The following is a 22,336-nucleotide window of genomic DNA, read 5'->3' as shown; positions in this document are numbered from 1 at the left end:
ACAACAAACTAAGGTTTTGTGCAATCTGTTTTCTATTTCACATGGCACAAGAGCACAAGAAACAAACAAACAAACAAACAAAAAGAAATGTGACAGTGTTACTCAGGACATGGCTACCACAGCACTGAAGTGCAAATTCTCATATCCATTGGTACAAAGTTAGATTAATTGAAACAGGTTTCAGCAAGGCTGCAGAGACAGTCTCAAGCAGATGGGACAGGGCATGTAACTTCTCAAGAGAGGTCAGGCATTTCCACACTGAACATCTCAGCATGGCCAAATTCACTGAAATGTATATTTACACTAATATATATATTTAGTATAGACTGTATATACAGACACAAGAAAGACTTTGAGGTGCTGGAGCATGTATGGAGATGGGCAATGAAGCTGGTGAAGAGTCTGGAGAATCAGTCTGATGAGAAGCATCTGAGGGAGCTGGGGTTATCCAGCCTAGAGAAGAGGAGGCTGAGGGAGATGTGATCACTCTCTACAACTACCTGAAAGGAGGTTGTAGTGAGGTGGAGGTGGGTCTCCTCTCTCCAGTAATGAATGAAAGGACAAGAGGAAGTGGGCTCAAGTTGCACCAGGAGAGGTTTAGATTGGACATCAGGAAGAACTTTTTCACCAAGAGGGCTATTAAGCATTGGAATGGGCTGTCCACAGAGGTGGTGGAGTCACCATCCCTGGAGATATTTAAAAGACGCACAGATGAGGTGCTGAGGGACATGGTTTAGTGTTGGGCCTGACAGCGTTAGGTTAGTGATTGGACTTGATGATCGTAAAGGTCTTTTCCAAGCAAAATTATTCCATGATTCCATGATATATGGACTATTTTAACACCGTGTTCACATTGAGTTTGGCTTAAGATGTGCTGACAGTAAATTATTGGCAACACATTAGTTCCAAACAATTGTTAACGTTCAGTTTATTTACATACACAAGTAGTATGACATTTTCTGTTACAAACAGAAAGGTTATATTACTGTACATACAGATGACAGACAGAAAGAAGAGCCCTTCTTTAAACACATTTGAGAATTTACTTTCTTCCCTTTACAATCTCATGTATCAAGTTGTCTTAAGTGAAGGTAAGACAAACTTGTGTTTGAAAACTTCAAGGGGAAAACACACTTTATATAAATAAATGCATGAAATTTATATATTTACAATACATACAGCATATAAATTATTTTATAATTAACCCAAAACAAGGTACTATGGTACACTTGCAGCCAGTTGTGTTGAATCTTGGGCTTATTTTTCAAGAGTAACACTGAGACTAACCATGGAAGGTCTCTTGTTGACCAGTCTAGAATGACTTAGGCATAGCATGGCTTAGTTCTGAAGAGAAGCTTTTTGAGTGTTACACTGAAGACTGTGCTATTAGCAACCTACTATGTGCAAATGGAAAAGGCACGTTTTCTATTCTTGATGTGTCAAAAAATGTATCAAGCGAGAAAAATGTTTCTGGAGAATCCCTGGAAACATTTCCATGTCAGTAAATAGCCCTTTATATATATCCTCAAGTTTTAAGCATGCAAATCACTACTAATACTACTGGTTGTGTAAAGAGAAAACTCAGAAACAAGGACTGTACATACATAAACCCAACCCACTAAACACAAATTAGGCTCCTGGGGCTTTGGCCACATTCTCTCTCTTCCTCCACAAAGAGGTCAACTTGCCAGCTATGCAGTGATGACTTCTCAGAAAAAATACAGAAACTGCTACTACTGCTGGAGATCCTGTGCTCATTTTCCAACATCGTGTAAGACTCTACTTGTGCTCGAGTGGATCAGGGGCTACAGGTTCCCCATGCTGTTCAGTAGCATCCAGCAGCTAGAGGATCAAGCTTTTACACAGAAGTGGTGAAGCCACCATCTCTGGAAAGTGGCTCCTTTTCTAAACTTGTGCTGCTGTTGTCTTTTTTCAGAAAGCATCTTCCCCCTCAGCAATGTCAATGATTGTGTGAAGCAAGTCTTCAAAAGTCGGGCGTCCTTCTGGTTTCTAAAAATAAAAAGCAGGCACAACTGTGATCAGAAAACAATAAAGTTGTGTTTATTTTGATAAATTACTAGTAATATCTTTCTGTGTCAATGAATTTAGCACTTCACTAGATGTGGCACAAAAATATTTCCTTCTGTGAATTTTGGATGTGACGCTTAATCTTAGTAAGCATCACCTTTTGTTTTATGCTTTGAAAAAAGCAAAAATAGGCATTTCTGGACTACATCTAATGATTTATATCTAATTATTTACATGTTTTGCATAGTACTACTATTTTTTTTTCCCACATCCCCACCTTCCCCAATGAATTGCTCCAATGTTTCTTTATGCACATTGCCCATACTCCTAAGAATTTTGAGTGTCATTCTCTGAAGTCTCTTTTACATTGTTTTTTGGACAAAGTTTTTGGACAAAATTTTTTTGACTCCAAAATGAGCCTGCATCACAGACTTATGCAATGGCATCCTTCATCTACTCTGTTTTCCATAGAGTTCCTCATGTGTCATAGCATCTTCTTTGTTCTGTTTAATTATGGTAATACACTGAGGCAGTCTCTTCACTAACCTTGCTGACACAGTTCATTTATCATCTTCTGAATGTCTGAGTAACTTGCACTATTCCTTCAATTACCAGCCTCTGGAATTTTGAAACCTCAGCATTCTCTTCCCTCTACAAATCACTAATAAATTTACTAAATGAGGACTGAGGTACCTACAGTTAATCATACTTAATGACAAAGATTAACAGTATCTTGCCATTACTTGTGTCCCGTTTGTGACTCACGTGATGATTGCTTAGATTTTATTGTTAATAACCCCCAATGAAATCAATCAAGTTTTAATCATTTCATTGATGTTCATATGAGTCCTATAAATACATATTAATATTCAAATTATGCATTAATGTAATTTATGTTATCTTCCAAGTAAATTGTTACTCCATTTATTGCCCATTTCAAGCAGGTTACAAAGTATAAAGTAATTTAATGACCTGTAGTTTCCTGGCTTCTGTGAATAGCTTTTTTTGAACTACAGACATATTTGTCATTCTGCAGCTCTCCAGGGCAGTGTTCTTTTTTATGTATTTTTTGCTGCGTAAACCAACTAGTCTGTAAGTTTTAGATCTCTACTAGCTGTTTTGATGACTAATTGCTCTCTGCTCCAGCATCTTCTTCCAAGACAAGCGTCAGACAGTATGTCACCTTTATTACTGGAAAAGAGCAGTTTTTTTCCCAGCACCCTCTGTGGTAAACCAGAAACTAACCAGAAACAATGCATGTAGCTCTTTCTATTCTTGGTTTCCTCAATCGCTCTTTCAAAATTAGAGGCATCTCATTATCCTCTTAGAGACATTCTGCTTTAACGCCACAGAAATCGTTTTATGTTTATTTAGTCAATAAAGTGTTAAATTCAGGATTGCTGCCACTTTGACCTCTGTGAAAACTGTGCAGTCAGTATCTTTCTACATTAGGAGGATTAACAGTACAATGTATTTTTATCTTCCTTTATAAACCTTGGGATTTGTATTTAGATTCAACTGCAAGTGAATCTATATTTCCTATATAACTAATAATCAGGTAATGAAGCATTCCTTTAAAATGAATAAATTGAAGCAATATAAAATCAGACTGTTCACCTCTGGGCCACGTTTACTGATTTTTTTTTGATTTTTCCCTAGCAGTATTTTTGTTTGTGAGCAGATACAATCATGAGCAGCACAGATTTAGCAATTACTGAAAATCTTTGTATACTTAATCCAACAGACCATTTATTTCATGGAAATTTCCTCAATGGTTTTTCTTATCACAGCTCTAGCTCAGTTGCAAACCAGGGGGAGTTTTCTCTGTGTTAGCAACAAACACATGAGCAGCTGAGTCCGCTGGATAAGTCAGAATGCTGTAATAGAGACTAACTGCTGTTGCTAAATTGGCCTTTTTTCCCATTTAAAAGATTTTTTTTTTAAAAGTACATACCTCCTGCCAGCACATCATCATCATTTCATACACCTGCTTACAGGCTAGTTTAGGACGATACAAACGATGTCCTTGGCTAACCATTGTTACCACTTCGTAGTTAGAGCTTTTTTCGAAGGGCATTTTTCCTTCTGTAAATACTTCCCACATTAAAACACCTAAGAAAAAGAAAACAAATATTAAGAAAATAAGCAAGTAACTTCTTAAAAAGTTACCTTTATTTTGAGCTCTGGGCTCAGGATCTCTAGTAGACAGAGATTCATATTCTAGAAAGTGTTCACAATGCGTCATTGCTGAAAACATCTTATTCTGGAAGCACAGATTTTAATCAGTAACAGCTCTAAGGATCTCTCTAAAACTTTATGGAACCATAAAACCATGGCAGATGGTTTCTCTGAGCTTCTTCTCAGATGCCTGAATTTTCCCCAAAAACTCGAGTTTGAGTCCTATTGATAGAATGTAAAGATGATGCTTTCTTTCAATGGTGAACATCTTACCGAAGGACCAGACATCTGACTTGCTGCTGAATCGGCTATAGTTAAAAACTTCTGGAGGGCACCATTTCACAGGAAATTTAGCCCCTGAGGAGCTTGTGTATTGATCATCAAGGACATATCTAAAAAAACCAAATACAAACCAAAAACGTTATATCATGCAGTCAGCCTCCAAGCCTGCAAATTCTAATTCATACTTGGATTTGAATATTAGAAGACAATATTGCCACCTACTGGCCATGACTGTTAGCATCACACAACAATAATAGCTACTCTGCCGCAGTACTAAGGTTTCAGTCAAGACCCAGTTAATTTTTCTTATAGACTGAGTCTTCTTTCGTGATTACTGGCTACACAACACAGGATTAGGCTAGATGCAAGCTAAATTTCTGTATTACAAGAAAAAATTATGCATAAACATAAATGTCTTGCTCTGTTTCTTACCAGCTAGTCTGAATTCAGAAGTCAGGGGACATGCAAGCTCAGTAGGGCAAAAGCAGCATGGTCAAACCAGAGTGTTTTAACCACTGTCCTTATAAGTACTGCTTCCCACCCGCTGCCTTGCCCACACATTGCCCACCTGATATAGCACCCACAAGGTGCTAACAACGGCAGGAAACTGATGCCCCTCCAGGTCTCAGCACCTCCCAGCACTTCAGCTAGTGAGATGTAACTCTGAGACATCTATCCAAAGAGGATCAAAAACTCACTGAAGAACCCTCCTTCTGTCATTTTTTTACCAAAATGCTGATCAACAACTACTATCTCTGCTGCAACATGAACTCTACTGTCTGAGATATCAGCTCTAATACACATCCTGCATCTCAACGAGATTAAAATTTGTAAGATTTTCACAGATGCTACAGAAGGTTGCTAAGACAAGACCAGTCAGACCACAGAGTCAGTTCAAAGCCCAGCCCCTCATGGTAACCTCTAGACAAACCTACTTTTCTAGAGAATAAACTGCCTCGTTTTGATTTTCCAGAATTAAAATGTGTAAGGCAATTGACACATGACCACAGAATGAACAAAGACACTGGGAAAAAATGAACAAAAGGGCATTCTCTGGAGAGGTCAAAAAAGATCATTTTTGCCTGTAATTTTGCTGGGTATCTGCTGTCTTATGACTAAGTACAAGGGTCAGGTGAATTTTCCCAAATCCCCACAAGTGTGTTTGCAGCCTCAGCCATACCTTGTCATTCCAAAATCTGACACTTTGACCACTCCTGAGTCACTCACCAAACAGTTCCTGGCAGCCTGCAAAGGGAATGGATGAAACAGATGAAAAACTTGCAGTATCTTGAACAAAAGCTACAATGGTTTAATGAGGACTTTGTCCTCATTGCTTAGCAAGTTCATCGATTTACCAGGTTTGGTGGTGTACTCTCATTACTAAAGGTACATGTGCTCTTGATAGTACTGTTTTGACAACTAAATCATTTTGTAAAATGTCACCAGAAAAAAAGTTATCATCTCAAGAGATTAATGAATGATGAAAATGGCACCAATACAGAATGGAGATAGAGTATTATATCAGTGCAAATAGCCATTAACTCGCTATAAAAACTTCAGAGAGATTTTATTCCATTTTCTTGGGAAAGAGAAACCTCTTATCATTTTCTGTACCGAGCAGTCTTAGAGATCTGATTAGACCTTAAAGAGCCAACTTGATCTACTTATGATTTTCTGCAAGAACAAAAATGGGCTGTTTCAAAAAGGAATAGATAAGCTCAAAAAATAAACATTTCAAAGAGGAGTGTATTGCCTAATGGGATGTTACCAGGTCTCTGTGGATAAAGCTGTTTCTCTCCAGGTACTCCATTCCCTCACATACATCTTGGCACATAGTGAGCAGGGCGTCTTTACTCAAAACTCCCCGTTTTTGTCTGAGATAATTGAGAAGGCAGCCATGCTCCATGAACTCTGTCACGATGTAAATGGGTCTCTGCTGTGTGCACACACCATACAGCTGAACTAATTTAGGATGTGTTAGCTTCCTGAAAAGATCAAGATCATGTCGTTATTACTTCCTCCACCAAGTGCTAGCTCTCCATCCCACAAAGCTGCAAAAACACCACGTGCCCCAACTATAAGCAGTATATGGCATCAGAGACCTTGAACTGGCAAGAGAAATGCCAAGCACGTAACTCACATCATTACTTTAGCTTCTTCAATGAAATCCTCTTCATACATTGCACCTTCCCGAATTGCCTTGATGGCCACTTTATACTGCGCCCTCCACTTCCCAAGGCGCACTACGCCAAACAGACCACTCCCCAGTTCTCTCATGAACGTCAGTTCTGAGGGATTAATTTCCCATTTCTCTATAAAACAAAACAAATGAGACCCGTGACTCCTGTATTAAGGAACCTACTGAACTGGTAGGTGATAAGGAAGAGGAAAGGGAACTGGGTTACTAGCTAATTAGTGAACTTAGGGATAAAAAATCTTTAACTAACTTGAAAATTGAACACTTACATCCCTCATTAAACAAACTTTGAAGCAGATGTGACCTTTAAGCAGCTCCTGACCAACACAAAAGGCAAACTCATACTTTCCTGAGGCTAGTAATTGCATACTGATATTATCAGACTTTATCCCAACAAGTGGTTGTCATAGAAACTCATGCCACTGTGAAGAACCTGCTCACACCATCTGATGTGCCATGTGTAAAACAGGTTATTCCAAATTTTTATTTAATAAAAAAAAAGTACCCCCTCTGCAAAGATCAAAGGGCCTAGGTTGAGTCAGAAGTCTGGAAGCTTATGAAAGAGCCAAAGGCACAACTCTTTAATTGGGCAGAGCTCAAGGTACACACAAAAGCATGGAGGAAAATTCTGAATTCCCCTGGAGCACCAGTGACACATTCTGCCTCTCCTCACTGCATGCCTACCACTAGCTGTGATGCTTTTGCATGCCCATCCTCTGTGCAAGGGTCTTGAAGGTACAACTTGGATCTACTTTAAGTTGCTATAACCAATCACAGTACAAAATTAGGCCTTCTCAGATTTTTTTTAGAAAATACCATAGCATCTTAACACACATAAAATCACTAGAAAAGATATGTATAGACGAATATAAGATGCAGTTACCATAGCTGAACCCTGCCGTCGTTGGTGCTGTCGTCTTCTTTGGGGTCACTGGGTAACGCAGCCTAGTAACGAGACCTGAGGTTCAATGATAATGCAGAGAAGACACAGTTTACTTTTAAAATAGTGCCAGGCAGCAAATCAACCACTTGCTCACTGCAGACTTCAATACTGAGTAACAATAAGCTTATTGTTATACAAGGCTTTGGCCATATTTTCTGCTACTGCATTGTGTTGGCTTTTCAAAGTCGCTATGAGGCACACAGGAGCAATTCCTGAATCCAACTCGTTGCATCTTCTTTACTGGTGAGAGGTGGCTATATATATGCATACATATTTGTGCTTTACAGTTATGCTGGCACCAATAAAGGCTGAGAACCCCTTTCCTAAATCAAATTAGAAAGACTATCTAAAACTCATGTTACTTTTGATAATTTCTGTTTCACACAAATAAATCCCACCAGTTTCACAACAGGGATTTTATGTACACAAAATAAATGCTACATGCTAGCGGAGTACTCTCCTAAAATCTTGTCAGATCTTGATATGACAAAAGGAATGAAAAAATTAAAAACAAGTAGTAAAATCAGTTATAATAAATGAGTATCAGAGTTATGCTTTTCCAGAAAGGCATTTTCCAGAATATTATCAGGAAATACTGCGTCACTGGAGTTTGATATAAACACCTGGAAACTATAGCTCATGAGGGAGATTTATGCACAGAATGGACTTGAAAAAGAAAAAAAAATAGTATCTGTGCCTTGAACTTGATTCCTAAACTCTCCTCATCCCACCATACAGTGGGCAAACACCAACATCAACCATCAGCTATAGATCTAAAGTGTCTAACCTTTACAAAGCGGATTTCTTGTACAACGCATTACTGTTCTCCTCATCTGTTTGCTATATGGAAAGGTTAAATCATTTTAAGCAGTGCTGCCCGGCAGATAAAAAGCTAGCATCTAGAGAGTATTCTGGGAAAGTACCATCCCTATCTATCTGCTGTGGGTTATAAGCCGCTGGTAGAGCTCTATGTGGAGCTAAATGAATGCTATTTCCTGATTCGATACAGCTATTCTTCTGTTATTCTAGAGACAGTAAGTAACATATTGATGCATTTTAACATCTATATATTTTTACATAAAACCTTTCAGTTTATTACCTGTACTGAAAAAATGTTAAAATGCAGTGTCACCTGACTTCCCTGAAAAAGAAGGGTCTATCAAAGCCAAAAACTTTCATTAAAACCCTAAAACGCCTCACACTACTTTTCAAATCAACTTTAAGTGACAGGAAAAAAAAAATACCTGCTGCATTATGTTTATGATACTCAATTATTTCTGGAATGGAGTTAAAGAGATGCTTTTCTGCGAGGTAGTACTGCTTTGGTGATGTTACTGTTTCTTTTATATGGTAGTGTCTTATTCCTGATGAACCTTCTCTGGAAAAACAATATCAACAATAACAATTAGTAATAATACAATGTCATTTGTTGTGAATATTTAACAAGGAGCGCATTTACTAGGAAAAGGAAACCAAAAAAGGCCAGCACAGGTGCCCAACATCACATGCTCCAGGAACAGCTTGAATATCAAAGATTCCAAGTGCTGGTGACTGCCTTCATCTCAGTGCTCAGGCCAAGTTGAAGAGTAACCCATAGAAGGTTAATTATCAGCCTGGTAAGCTGCCCAGTCCAGCACACCGCATGCTTAGGATGGCAGGAGGGACTCAACAGTGTGGGAGAGCAAGACATTCTTCTTTCGGTGGAGGTTTAGGTTTACACTAGATTAAACCAAGAATGACCTAACCATGGAGCTGAAAAGCTTATTTTAGTCACCCACCTCCTCTATCTCAGCAGCCCTCACTTCTTTATTGACCTTTCTCCTGGGCTTTTCCCCAGCCCATGGATTTGGATCCAGATGCAATGGATTTAAACAAGACAAAATGCACAGAGCAGCCACAGAAACTCACCCTCCAAATTTTGTGTAAAGGGAAACTGTGTACAGTCCAGGCTGACTTGAGTCTCTCACCACAAAACCACCTTCTTTATCCTAAAACGAAAGCACATTAGCAGTTTTGTAAAAGCGGCTTTAAGTGGCATCTCTTGTCTACTTGTTCTGTGATTTGCACGTAACAAAGTAGCAAAAGAAGCTACTTCACGTGAATTTCATGGTTAATACTACAAGGCTGCTGTCCTCACCTCATTTCTGAGGAGTTGTTCTGCCTTGCTTCTGTTCAGGTTTCTGCTGTACCACCTGCAACATAACATCTGTAATTAAAACTTCTCCAAGGTGTATAATTTCCCTAAAATGCTTGAAGCAAAGCATTACAAAGGTACAGATTCAATGATAACTGAAGGTCAAGAACTGAACCCTGGTGAATGTGCAAAGATGAGTCTTTATTACAGCATGCAATTTTCCCACAAAAATGCCCTGAAACAACTTCAGTGAGATCCAACCAAAGCCAATGAAGTTCAGGTAACTGAACTGATTTTTTGGCAAAAACATTTCTCAAACGCATATTGGCAGTGGTAGCTTTGAACAGCGGCCTGAGGGCAGGCTGGCAGCACTGGAGAAGCAGCTGCCTCCACACCGCTGGAGCCACCTGCAGAGCTGGCTGCTAGACTGCTATTTCCCTCAATAACTTCACGGTTCTGATTTTCCAGGGAGGACCCATATACCAAAGAGGAGGCTGAAAGTGAATTAGAAATGTCACAGTTGGATATCCCCAAGCTCAGTGCTACATGGGGCAGGTTAAAGCAGACACAGAAGCACTATGACATTTCAGCCAGCTGCAGCAAATAATGTAAAAAGAAAGACCAAGCAGCTTGCAAATGGCATGGTGCAATCGTTTTGAGCTATGCTGTCACAGCAGTAACTGAGCAGGGAAGTGACACAGCAGCTTCTAATCAAGTTCTACTGTTCTGGAGATAGTGGTTTCTTGCAGTTGGTAGATGACCTGGAGTAATCCTCCTTAGAGTGCATGGTGACTCAGAATTATAGCCCCAAGGTGGCAAGGCACAAAATGGCTGGACCAGATAAGATAGCCTAGTTCCTTCCTTCCCTTTCTGTCAGCCCCACAGCCCAGCCAAGAGCACGGCAGGGCTCTTAGCAAGAGCCTCTAAGATGAGAAAGCAACAAAGAACAAATAATTCCCTCTAGTAAGGCTGAGGGCAAAATCCCAGACCAAATTCTACCTCTGTCAAAACACAGCAGTAGGAGCCATACGTAGCTAAGAATAGAGTTCTGGAGCTCCTAATGTGGTTTTGTAAACTGATTTTTACTTCCTCACAGCTCCACTTTATCTAAAAGTCATGAAATATGTAAAGTTCTCAAGCACAACAGCTTATGCTGTACTCAAATTTGAATGTCAAGAACAACAGGCTTGGAGACTACAGTGCTAAATTTTATCCAGCTATTCTTAAATGTAAGTACTTCCTAATTAAACATAAACTGGAAAAAGCCTTTTTTTTGAAAGAAGCTATGCTTTTATAGCTGACAATTTATATGCACACACTCAGACTTAAGATGCACTCAGTAAAATATTTTCTTGAAAATTAGAGCTGCCTTCCAAAATCTGTCATCTGTTATATTCACTTTGAATGATTTCTGCTGTTTTCTACTCTACTATCTTACTGCCACACACTTTGGCTAGACATATCACTTTAATATTTAAAAAAACATTCAGCACACTTAAAATAGGTAAATTTCCTTTAAAGTTTCCCTTTGTCTATCAGAGAACTAGGAGTGCTTTCATAGCAATAGAACTTTTGCTTTAATAGTAATAGCCTAAAAATTACGTGCCTGATGGCCATCTCACTGACTTGATTCTACATTACAAATCACAGCAAAATCAGTGAGGAGAACCAGAACAAATTCATGCCTCTTTCAAATATTTAAGTTTCATCTCTGAGACCAATGCTGTTGTATGCAAATAATTGCTTTGAAAACTTTACAAATACATTGTCATTCTTAAAGCACAGGTTTTGTTTTATGATAGTCTGGATTTTAATACAAATATTCACTTACTCATATTGATCGAGGTTGTTGGACTTCTTTCCTGTTACATAGTTGCTTGGAATATATCCTTGTTGTCTAAAAAATAAATAAGTTACATATATATTTATATACATATATATAATCTGAGTGAAAAGATGTAAAATTGCATCCCTGGAAGACAATGTTCCATTTTGCTAATTACATTCTGCTAATCTCTTGTTGCCATTTCTTTATTACTGTCCCACCCACTCTACTACTCATTATCCCAAAGTGAATTTTCCATGTCAACATTTCCACCTTGACTTCCACTGTACCTAGAGAAGTGACAAGGGCAGCAAAAGCGTCCATGAAAACCAACAGAAAGGGTGAAGAGTAACTCTCTGCTGCTCTGTCACTTCTGCACTTGGAGGTCCCAGTCAGTTACAGGAGTTAAGTTTGGAGCCTGCCACAGTCTGATAACTTGCAATCATCCCTAACTGCAACAGGGATCGGAGTATGGAAACTTTCATCTTAAAAACCGCAGGGAAAAATTTTAATTCAAGGAATATAAAGTTGCATTCATTAAGGCATGTCGGTATAGCTCTCTCAACTCACTCAAAGATTGCTTCTAATGAGCCAGTCTATTAAGTAAGATGATGGTTACACAAGTTTGGAAGTTGGAGCCTGCCAAGCTGAGTGTTAACCATATTGCTCCCTAATGAGCCGTTCCCCAGGGAAGCAGGAGTACTGTAGTAGTCTAGTGAGGTTTTCGAGGCTGGCTGATGCTTTAATTGGGAAACCATGAAGTCTGACATGAAACTTAATTGGAAAAGCTTTCAGCTTTGCAACTGTCTTTGCACTGGGGGCCCATAGAAAGTGCGGCTCTTGAAAGATTGAGATTGGTTTCTAGGTGTGAATAAAGATATGGGTAAGATTTTAGGGTTGAGGTCCAAAGTGGGACAGTGTCAACAGCTACAGGTTGCTGATATACAGTCAATACAAACTACTAAAACATAGAACTAGCCTTATGAACTTTACAGTAAAAAATAAAGAACTCATGTTTACCCATATTTGTCTCTAGCCTTCCACCAGTGAATGTCGTTCTTCTCAATCACCGTATATTCTTCACCTTTCTCTAATCTTAAATCATGATGTTCTGTAGGCTCAAAGTCATACATAGCTACTACTATCTCCTCCTCTTCATTGCTGTTTTCTTCAACTGGAGGAGCAGGTGGCGGAGGCCTTCGCTGAAAATGGCCCAACATTGTTATCATCCCCCTCTGCTCCATTATTATTCCACCCCACCACACCAGAGCAAGCCATCCAAGCACTCTGGAGGCAAAAGCTAGGCTAGTTCTGGGTTGCCCCAGGATTGAGCTGTGCTGGCCTGGGGAGGCAGCTGATCACCTGGGTGCTATCCATGGAGCTGGGTTTCACTGCAGCCCCGCAGCTGCCAGGAAAGGGCAATGTCAGCTGTCATTTGCTCCTCAACCACCTCTCCCACCAGCAGTACAGACACAGCTAACAGGTACAGTTACATTTCAAGGGGACTTTTTTCCACCCTGAGACAGATGATGGTGCCCATTGACACATACAGAAATAGACATTTGCCGCAGAATATGGAATGAATCTCAGGAAACCGAAACATCCGCTCAAACAGCAATTATCTGTTCAATATTTTACAGACACTACCTACCGTACTTTTTTCTGGCATTGGAGAGGGCAATCTCAGTACACCTAGAAGCAAAGCACAGGAAAGGATTTGTGTATATCCATTTCGCTACAAATTTAAAAACTAAACAAAAGGTTTAAATTTCAGATGTTTTAATATCTTTACTAGCCTTCAGGATATCTTAGTAAACCAGAAAGCAAAGAGTTCCAGTCAAGCATTAGGAAAACGTTGATTGAATATTCTTGCAAAAACATCCCAAATTAGCCAGCAGGCCACAGTCACCACAGATTTGGCAATGTCTGTGCCACACTTCAGCATGCCACACAGAGATCCCTGAACCAGCCCTCAGATGCAGAAATATACGACAAATAAAAAACAGAGAGAGATTTTTAAAAAGTATATTAAAAGGAAACAGCGTTATCACCCTGCTGATCTAAAAGTCTGTTTCTAGTATCATTTGCTCTTCAAAAAAAATCAAACCTCCTCTGCTTTTTTATTACTTCTCTCAGATTGAAAAGTATTTTTTCTCCTGTGCTGCGTATTTTCTGCACTTAAAAGGTTGAGCTACATGTCATGTTTTGTGTCTTGACAAATAAGGCTGGCCACCATTCATTGTTTATTCTTCAAGTCTTTTAGTTCAACTAAATCCTCACCACTGCCATTTAAAACGTTGATATAAGAAATCATCCAAGAAATCATCCAGGCACTGCTGATGTCACTAGGAGGCAGAGGTAAGAAATGACTCAATTTCTTTTCTCACTATGGATTTTTCCTTAAATCGAGGACCAACACACTGTATCATTACGTAGAACAATACTGCAGTGAGGGACACCCTTGAACATCTTTGCATGCTACCACATCTGCTGCTGAACAAGCAGAACCTGTGATTTGGATGCTGGAAGATACATGTGCCTACAGGGTTATGGTTCATCCATGTTCAGCAGTATGGACGCTTAAAAACTTATAAGAAAACTCAGTCCTCAGTCTAGTAAACATGTTAAGCTTTCTTGGAGCATTTTTACACTGGTGAATGACACATGGTTGTTATTCTTATACATGGGTGTGTAGAAGTTATTTATTAAAACTGAAGAGCTGGCAAGGGCTTCTAGATGTATCTTCTTCACCATCAGGATTTATCCTCAATCTGAGGTAAACACTCGGTCAAGTAAGTTTCAGATGGGAAAAACAAGCTAAATGAAATTCAGTAACCTCAATGATTCCTTTCCCTAAACCTTTTTTTTTTTGGTAAGGACAATTTACTGGCTTTTAAATTTTGTAGAAAATCCTTGGAAACGAAACAAACATTTTGATTTACTTTAAGTGCTTTCAATGATTCACTCTTCTGTGTAAATTTGATTAATATCTAGGGCATCCAAGTGCAATGACAAGGTCATACAAAAAAGCAGAAAAATACAGCAAAACAACTTCATATGAAAACATATGTACTTACTGTTTTCAAAAAGATTGTATTTTTCACAGCCAGGTGCTAATTTTTCTGTCTGTCTGCAGCACTGATAAATTCCCTCTGTCCAGAACTTAGGATGATATTTTACCATTATATTGCTGTTGTTCCTTATTTCTACATGAGGAAAAAGAGCGTATATTGAAAGACTTATTTTTTTTTTAATATGCAAGAGAGAAACTTTCAATATTACAGTATCTTTGACATGAGTCATTATCTTCCCTTGTCCTCGCTTCAACATTGCTTCTCTTAAGGATCTTCTTGCAAGTTTACATGGAGGTGATACAGTGATAACAGAGGATAACACATGTATTTATTCCAGAATACAGTGCTATACTCCCTGCCTACACCAGCCACTCCAGAAGGCATTTGGTGCATACACAAAAGGAGATGCAGGTGCCCACATGCACCCTGCAATTCAGTCAGGCAACTGTGAAAGCTCTGGAAGCTCTACCTGCCCCTTTTCTTTTTATTACTGCTGCAAGTAACTAATTTTCCTCTATAAACAGTGATTTAGAGGGAAAAATAGCTGACATTTATCTCTATTGCATGGCGCAATGCCCGTGTTTGGTGTGAGAGGCTCTTTACCCCCATCCTATGGGATTGCTGAGGTTATTTCTTGCCCTGTGGTCTCCAGCCCAGAAACTATTTCTTATTACTTTGCAGAACACCTGCAATCAATGAATGCAGTTGATGATGACAGGAAGCAAGAAGATGCTCTTGAAAAAAGAAAAGACACCTTTACCTAGACACCTATGATAGCATTAATCAGATCTCCTCTCTGTGGAGATACCTCCTGTCACTTTATGATTTAAGGACCACAATGTTGTCTAGCTACATCCAAACAATATTTTTGAGTGAAGCCATTAACTAGCATGAATAAGCTATTCACTATGCAAAAGCATAGAGTCAAATTCTGACTGCAGCTGGGCTTCACAATCAAGTCAAGTCAGTCTGGGTGTTTGATACTCCCTGTACCTGTTACCACACACTGTGTACACAAACGGTGAGCTGGCCTGATAAAAACATAAAAATCAATGGATACATACAACAGAAGCTCTACCATTTTATTTTGCTAGCTTGTTATGTGTTGGCCATCAGCTAAGCACCCACATAACCACTCACCCATGCCCCCCTGAACCCTGTGGAGAGAATAGAAACGGCAAGAGGAGAAAATAGGGCTTAAGATAAAGATAGTTTAATAAGCAATAGAAAGAAAAAACCCAAAATTATGTAAGGGCAATTGCTCACCACCTCCCCCAAGCAGACCAATTCCCAGCCAGTCTCTGCACAACAACAAATAAGGAAGCCAACAAAACTCAATCCCCATCTTCCTCCACCCCAGTTTTTATTGCTGGGTGCAACGTTACACAGCCTGGAATATCCCTTTCATCAGTCCCAGTCGTGTCACCTCCCAGCCTCTTGCCCAATCCCAGCCTATTCACTGTGGTGGCAGAGCGAGGAAACAGGCAAGGCCTCCATGCTGCACAAGCAACTGCTCTGCAGCGGCTACAACACTGGTGTGTTTTCCACACTGTTTTGGCCACAAATCCAAAACACAGCACCAATTTAACTCCAACCCAGCCAGACATCTCAAGAAAAGGTATCTGCATTTGTCAGATGTTAAGTATGAGCAATTTCCATTACCTTCTTTCAGATTCCTCACCCACTGATCCCTACTTTGTGCACTTGGTGCAAAAATATAAAGCGTATTAGCATCATATACAACCTGGAGGGGGGAAAAGAAATAATCAAAAAACATTCACCTGATAATGTGCCTTTATTTATTTCCCAGGAAACAGGAAAAAACATATGACTGTTACATTTGGCACAATTAGTGCCAATATATACAAAATGTATACACTGGGAAAAGGGTATTAGGGTTTAAGATATGATGCTTTCAAAAGAATAAAGGAGGATTTTGCACCAATATATTATCTTGAGAGCATTCCTTAAAATGTTTGCATCGTGCTTTGCTTTGCTCATTCTTCACTGTGTGTTTTCTACAAACAATTTCTATTAAATTTCAATTTTCAGTTTAATTGCTAAAGCTGTTCCATAATCAGATATCTTTTGTTCACAGCTATTTCATAACTCCTTGTGACTCTGCTCTGGGGAGATTCTTGCCTTCGATTTCTTCACTGCTTCTACTGTTGGAAAGCAAGTATTACCTTGGAAGAAAGGAGTCAGAGTCCACTCTGTGGCAGTGGAATGCATCCTCCTTCCCTACATCATAAGCAGGCACAGCATCAAACTATCTATATTTTTCTTTTTCCCCTCTAAGTGCTTTGTTTCCCATGCTTATTTCCATGCAGTTCACAATGGAAGAAAATGCAACAAGTTCTATCTTTATTCGCTTATTTCTATGTAATTTCATGGTAATTAAATTTTATTTAATGTGAACAAACAAAGACAGGGAAAATGGGCTTTCCACTTTGGAGAAAGATCAAGACAAAGCACTTTCCAGTCAAAACCCAAGCAGAGAGGGTGTGGGGGGGAAAAAAGACAAAGCATATAAGGCACAACTCCTAGTGGAGGGGAAGGGACTGCAGGGGGAGCAGAGCTTACTGGAGACTTGTTTTAATCACTGATCCTGAATTACCTCCCACACAGAGCCAGATAGCCAGAGAAGGGGCTCAGATATTTGAAGCAAGTTATATCCAAATGGATTGGTGCTGTTGAGAAGAACACTGTAGTTCAGATATTTCATATAAAAGGTACATACCTGAAATGGATATTTATTTTGACAGGGAATAATACCATCACTTTTTACAACTTCTACACATTTGATCCTTGAAATATCCACAGATCCTTTTCTGTACTTTTTCTACAAGAGAAAAGGTAAAACAAAAATTATACAAGGTATAATTGATTTATCCAGTTCTCTTTTTTTCCAGCAGAGGCTTCTTGCTTCCATTTATGATACTGATGTTGCTTTAACTGCAGAAGTAATTTAAAAAACAAAAGAGAGAGGGAGGATATAAAGATCTACACTAGTGAAAGTGCTCAGAGTGCAGTAATATCACTCAGTAAAGAGAACCACTTATTTCTATATAAAGTTTCCAACTAGTTGCAATCATAGGTTCAATCTACTCTTCTTCACAAAAAAAAACCCCTTGAGTACAGATGAAGGAAGGCTTCTCCCTTGCTGGTTTTAAATCATGATTAAAATTGGTAAGGGAAAAAGGTGCCAATGCTTCATCTTATCTGGTCCCTCACTCTGTTGCTGAAGTGCTCCCACCACTTTGTGGCTACCATCATGTCTCACTAAGCTTCTGTAGAATCTGGGATGGTGCACAGGCAACACAAAGTTCATGCTGAGTCAGAAGGCAGAAAACAGGGGTGAAGCCCATTCCTGGGCTCATCTGGAGTCTGAGCTGAAGGAATATCTTTGACGAAGGCTAGCAGAAGCCCTGAAGAAGAAAAGTCAAAAGCAGAGACATCTGAGAAGATTTGGCTTGCCTAAACTGATAATTATGAAGATTCTACAGAAGGAAAGGGGTGCCAACAGTGCTCAGCAGGTGCTGCCCAAAGTAAAAATGCATGGAAATATGCTTAGTTCAATACTCCAGTGAGGAAGCTCCAAGGAAGAACAACCCTTAACTGGACTGTTACTGGAGAGAAAGTTTTAACCAGAATCCCAGAACAAAACAAAACAACCTCAAAAATGGGAGCAGCTCATGGCTGGTCCTGAACAAATCCATGTCAAAAATTTTAACTTGCCAAGCACATCCAACACACCCAGTCTGGAGTGCAGTTTATGAAAGATGGACACTGTTCACAGTCACAGAATCACAGAATCATAGGGGTTGGATGTGACCTCTAAAGATCACCTAGTCCAAGCCCCCTGCTAAAGCAGGTCTGCCTAGATCAGGTTACACAGGAATGCATCCAGGTGAGTTTTGAAAACCTCCAGAGAAGGAGACTCCACACCCTTCCTGGGCAGCCTGTGCCAGGGCTCCCTCACCCTTACAGTAAAGAATCTTTTTCTTAAGTGGAACTTTTTGTGTTCCAGCTTTTTTCTATTAGCCCTTGTCCTACCACTGGACACTACAGAAAAAACTGTTGCCCCATCCCGCTGACATACACCGTTCAAATACTTGTACGTATAAATGAGGTTCCCGCTCAGTCTCCTCCAGGCTGAACAGCCTCAGATCCTGCAGCCTTTCCTCATAAGGAAAATGCTCCAGTCCCTTAATCATGTTGGTGGCCCTGCACTGGACTCTCTCCAGAAGTTCTCTGTCCCTCTTGAGCAGGGGAGCCCAGGACACAAGACTGCAGATGAGGCCTCACCAGGGCAGAGCAGAGTGGGAGCAGAACCTCCCTCGACCTGCTGGCCACACTCTTCTTGATGCATCCCAGAATGCCACTGGCCTTCTTGGCCACGAGGGCACATTGCTGGCTCATGTGTAGTTTATGGAAATAATTAGTAATTACTGAATTATTTGAGATACTCAGATCCTTACTTGGCTGCCCTTTTCTCCCCCGAGGATGGAAATTTCAGCCCAAATAGCACAAGTCTGGCACAATCATAAGCAACTACAAACATAGTCTTATAAAAAGAAGGAAAGAGCAATTTAAAATATAGCTGTTATGATTCCAACACCCTAGAAACACAATAGTTACTACCCAAGGAAAACATGGAAATTTCGTCAGTATTTAAAACACATTTAGTGCTCTGTCTCTTATGAATTTAGTAATGAAGAAAGAGGGCAGAGAAAATGTGCATGAATTCTTCATGCACGTCATGGTTCAGCATCAGGAAGCATGACAGGAACCAATTTCAGATAAAGCTGTAACTGTTACTTAACATTAGAAAAAAACCCACACAAAACGTATTTTTTTAAAGCAGCACCAATAAGGGGCTTTTTAAAACTGGGGGGAAAAAAAAACATTGAAAAAGTGAAATGATTATCATGAGCTGTACTAAAAAGCTGTAACATATTATGCTGAAAAATAATTTGTATCAAGTATGCAACCTTGAATTTTTTATTTAAAAAAAAAAAGTTTTCCGTTTATGCTATCACTGTATTTGAACTTTGATGGCCTGAAGTAAAACACACATTCATACAAGTGACAAAAATTGAATTACTGAAGACTACGACATTTGGTACAGCAGCAAGTATTGTTTCTTCCTCTCTTTGGCCTAGCAGCTTCAGAGCTGCCAGATTAGCCAATGCAGAATCAAGAATCCAAACAAGAATTCAACACTGCACATAACTGTGTTGAAGACACCTCTCCACATCTTTTTTCCTGCACAACAACATACAGAGAAGAAAAAACATGCTTGGCACCTCTGGAGTGTGTCTACCCTGCTTTCTATGTCCAGTGGGGTACTCATATACTGCTTGGATCCCAACTGCTGGTTAACTAAGGTTGTGGAACAGAAAGACGATACGCATTGTGTTCTTTTTTAGCTGGAATGACAGAAATTCCTTAGAGGAACAGGCTTTAGTACATTCTCTGAATCCCCCTGTCCTCAAGGACTGGAGGATTGACAGAACGTCAATTCTGGCATTCAGCAAGTGCTCAAAAGGAGCATACAAAGAACAGAAATCCAACAAGATAATCAACTAACATTTGGGGAAAACATAAATCAAACATCCTGATAAAAAGCACAGTGTTCTAGTAATCGTATTTCCTAAGTAGTCCCCTTTCATAATTTAAGGTGGCGTCACCATGAGATGCTACATTAAGCCAACTCCAAGTTGAACCACCTTGCAGTTCCATCCAGCAAATTAAGCTTAACGCCAGAGAAGAGTTTTCTGTCTTTGCATACTTTACAGATTAATAAAATCCCATATATATGTAAAATGAAATCAAATGTACTGCTCCAGACATGTTTCAGATTGCATCATCAGCAGTAGTAATGGCCAGCAGCCTTCAAATCGTCAGGTGTGCAGCTGTTTTAGCTTAACATCTCTCATTATTAAAACCAAGGGGCACAGGAGCATGAAGGAATGACTCAAGAAAAATGCCAAAAAGACTGCTGCAATTCCCTCACTACTTCAGAGACTTCCCTTTATAATGAGTCATCTTGCATTTCATCACTGTGTTGCATTTATTCTGCAAGCTAAATGACTTGCTCTAGACCCAGGCATATGGCAGACATGAAACAGAATCAAGAGTGAGCTCAAGCCCTGAAGTAGCTGGGTCGTAGACGTGCAGGTATAAGCTGCCCATGAGAAATCCATCCACAACCACTCTTTCCAACAATGGAGCTCTGCTACAAAGAGACAAAATTAGTATAATGGCACAGTTTGGAAAAAACTTCTAATGAAAATACATAGAAGTCAGTCTAGCTGACAAGAAATAGCTAGATCTTGTCTTGACCATGCTATGTCTCTCTCTGTTCATACTGTTGCTTTCTCCCATGCTTATCCCCATGTAGGAAATCCTGAGGTTACCAATATGTCACCCATGTAACTTACGTTCTCACAAGTGTAGAAGGTCTCAGCATGACTGACATCTTTTATGGAGCTGCTCTGCAATTTTACAAAACCTCAGAAAAGCCTGGCTAACCCAACATTCCCTGTAGAGAGCCCCTCTAGCAGAATATGCTCCAAAGCCAAATAATGCCTAATATAAGGGTGGGTTTGTAGTTTTTAATCAAATAGCATTGCTGTTCAGCAATAAGCACTGGATACTGCTGTAATTCCCTCTTGAGAGACATTTTCATCCAAGCAATTATTGATTATGGAGATATAATTACTCTAGCTAGGCGTTAGATGGCCACATTTTCCATCTCCTTATTTTCCAGTATGTCAGATATGTTGGAGAATGTTCTGCCTCCTTCCAGTTCATTTTCTTAATGATTATTCTAAGATAAGCAAGTACCAAGTATTTCTGTTCACTTTTCCAAAATTACTAAAATCAAGATAAAAGTAAGAGATTATTATTGTTCTGATCCAGTCTGACCTTGGGAAGAACTTCAAGAGGCAAAAAATACAAACATAAGTGAGAAGGAGAAAGTCTTAAACCCTCTTCTGCAAAATATGAAAGGAAGAATCCTTTACTATGGCCTGGCTCCTCAGGAGATGCCAACCACTAGTGCTGGAGCGACCAAAAAGAACAAAAAGAAATCCTCCATAGTAGCACTGATGCAACTTCCCATACCATGACTACAATGCATTATCTGTAATCTATTCTTCTGCAATTGAGAGGCAGCCAAATGTACACAAATACAGTTATGATACATTTCTGCAGTCACATAAGGCAGCAATATAAATAAAGAGTGAAGGATACAAAATAAATCAGTCAGGTCTCTACAGATATCAGGCCCTAAATCACTTACCATCTTTCAGCTTTCAAAACATCTAGCACATAGCTTCAGGTTCCTTCAGACAAAGCTTGTCTGTCCAGTTCTCTGTGAAGTCATCACAGATCTCTGAGTTTGGCTAGCCCAGTTATACCTCTGCTCTGTTTTCTCCTCTTGAAAGGCACTGGTCTGCCCATAGAATGAGGGACAACTTTCAATCAGCTACCCCTCTAATACTACCTTCATGCTATTTGAACACCAGACTCGGACAACTTGAGCCAAGAAGTCCACAAGAGCCTGAGAGCAAGACCCAAGAGGATATCTAGCCAAGGCATCAGCTGCTTTACACATTCTTTCAAGGTTCAGATGATGGAGATCATGACCATGGAGTTGAGGAGGTTT

At 39.6% G+C, this 22,336-nt stretch overlaps 1 protein-coding gene across 3 annotated transcripts in view; it reads right to left on the bottom strand.

Annotated features, from left to right (window-relative positions):
• Positions 1 to 927: 927 nt before the first annotated feature.
• Positions 928 to 22,336, bottom strand: part of TEC (tec protein tyrosine kinase) — a 63,587-nt gene continuing 42,178 nt past the window's right edge. For 2 of the 3 annotated variants that reach the window (XM_061991722.1, XM_061991721.1), the window contains exons 3-18: positions 17,402 to 17,503; positions 16,324 to 16,405; positions 14,665 to 14,793; positions 13,239 to 13,279; positions 12,608 to 12,789; positions 11,594 to 11,659; positions 9,766 to 9,820; positions 9,537 to 9,616; positions 8,873 to 9,006; positions 7,569 to 7,643; positions 6,629 to 6,800; positions 6,257 to 6,473; positions 5,669 to 5,733; positions 4,480 to 4,598; positions 3,983 to 4,140; positions 928 to 2,010 (exon numbers count right to left, since the gene is read on the bottom strand). In XM_061991722.1, coding sequence (XP_061847706.1) covers positions 1,933 to 2,010; positions 3,983 to 4,140; positions 4,480 to 4,598; positions 5,669 to 5,733; positions 6,257 to 6,473; positions 6,629 to 6,800; positions 7,569 to 7,643; positions 8,873 to 9,006; positions 9,537 to 9,616; positions 9,766 to 9,820; positions 11,594 to 11,659; positions 12,608 to 12,789; positions 13,239 to 13,279; positions 14,665 to 14,793; positions 16,324 to 16,405; positions 17,402 to 17,503 — 1,755 coding nt within the window. In that variant the 3' untranslated portion in view covers positions 928 to 1,932. Of the gene's footprint in view, positions 2,011 to 3,982; positions 4,141 to 4,479; positions 4,599 to 5,668; positions 5,734 to 6,256; positions 6,474 to 6,628; positions 6,801 to 7,568; positions 7,644 to 8,872; positions 9,007 to 9,536; positions 9,617 to 9,765; positions 9,821 to 11,593; positions 11,660 to 12,607; positions 12,790 to 13,238; positions 13,280 to 14,664; positions 14,794 to 16,323; positions 16,406 to 17,401; positions 17,504 to 22,336 lie in introns of those variants that run through there. The other variant, XM_061991723.1, reaches the window with a different exon arrangement.

The sequence above is a fragment of the Colius striatus genome, chromosome 3, assembly GCF_028858725.1.
Source record: "Colius striatus isolate bColStr4 chromosome 3, bColStr4.1.hap1, whole genome shotgun sequence".
NCBI classification, from domain to species: domain Eukaryota; kingdom Metazoa; phylum Chordata; class Aves; order Coliiformes; family Coliidae; genus Colius; species Colius striatus.
Note: the sequence above shows the minus strand (reverse complement) of the source record. Positions and strands in the feature narration are given on the sequence as shown.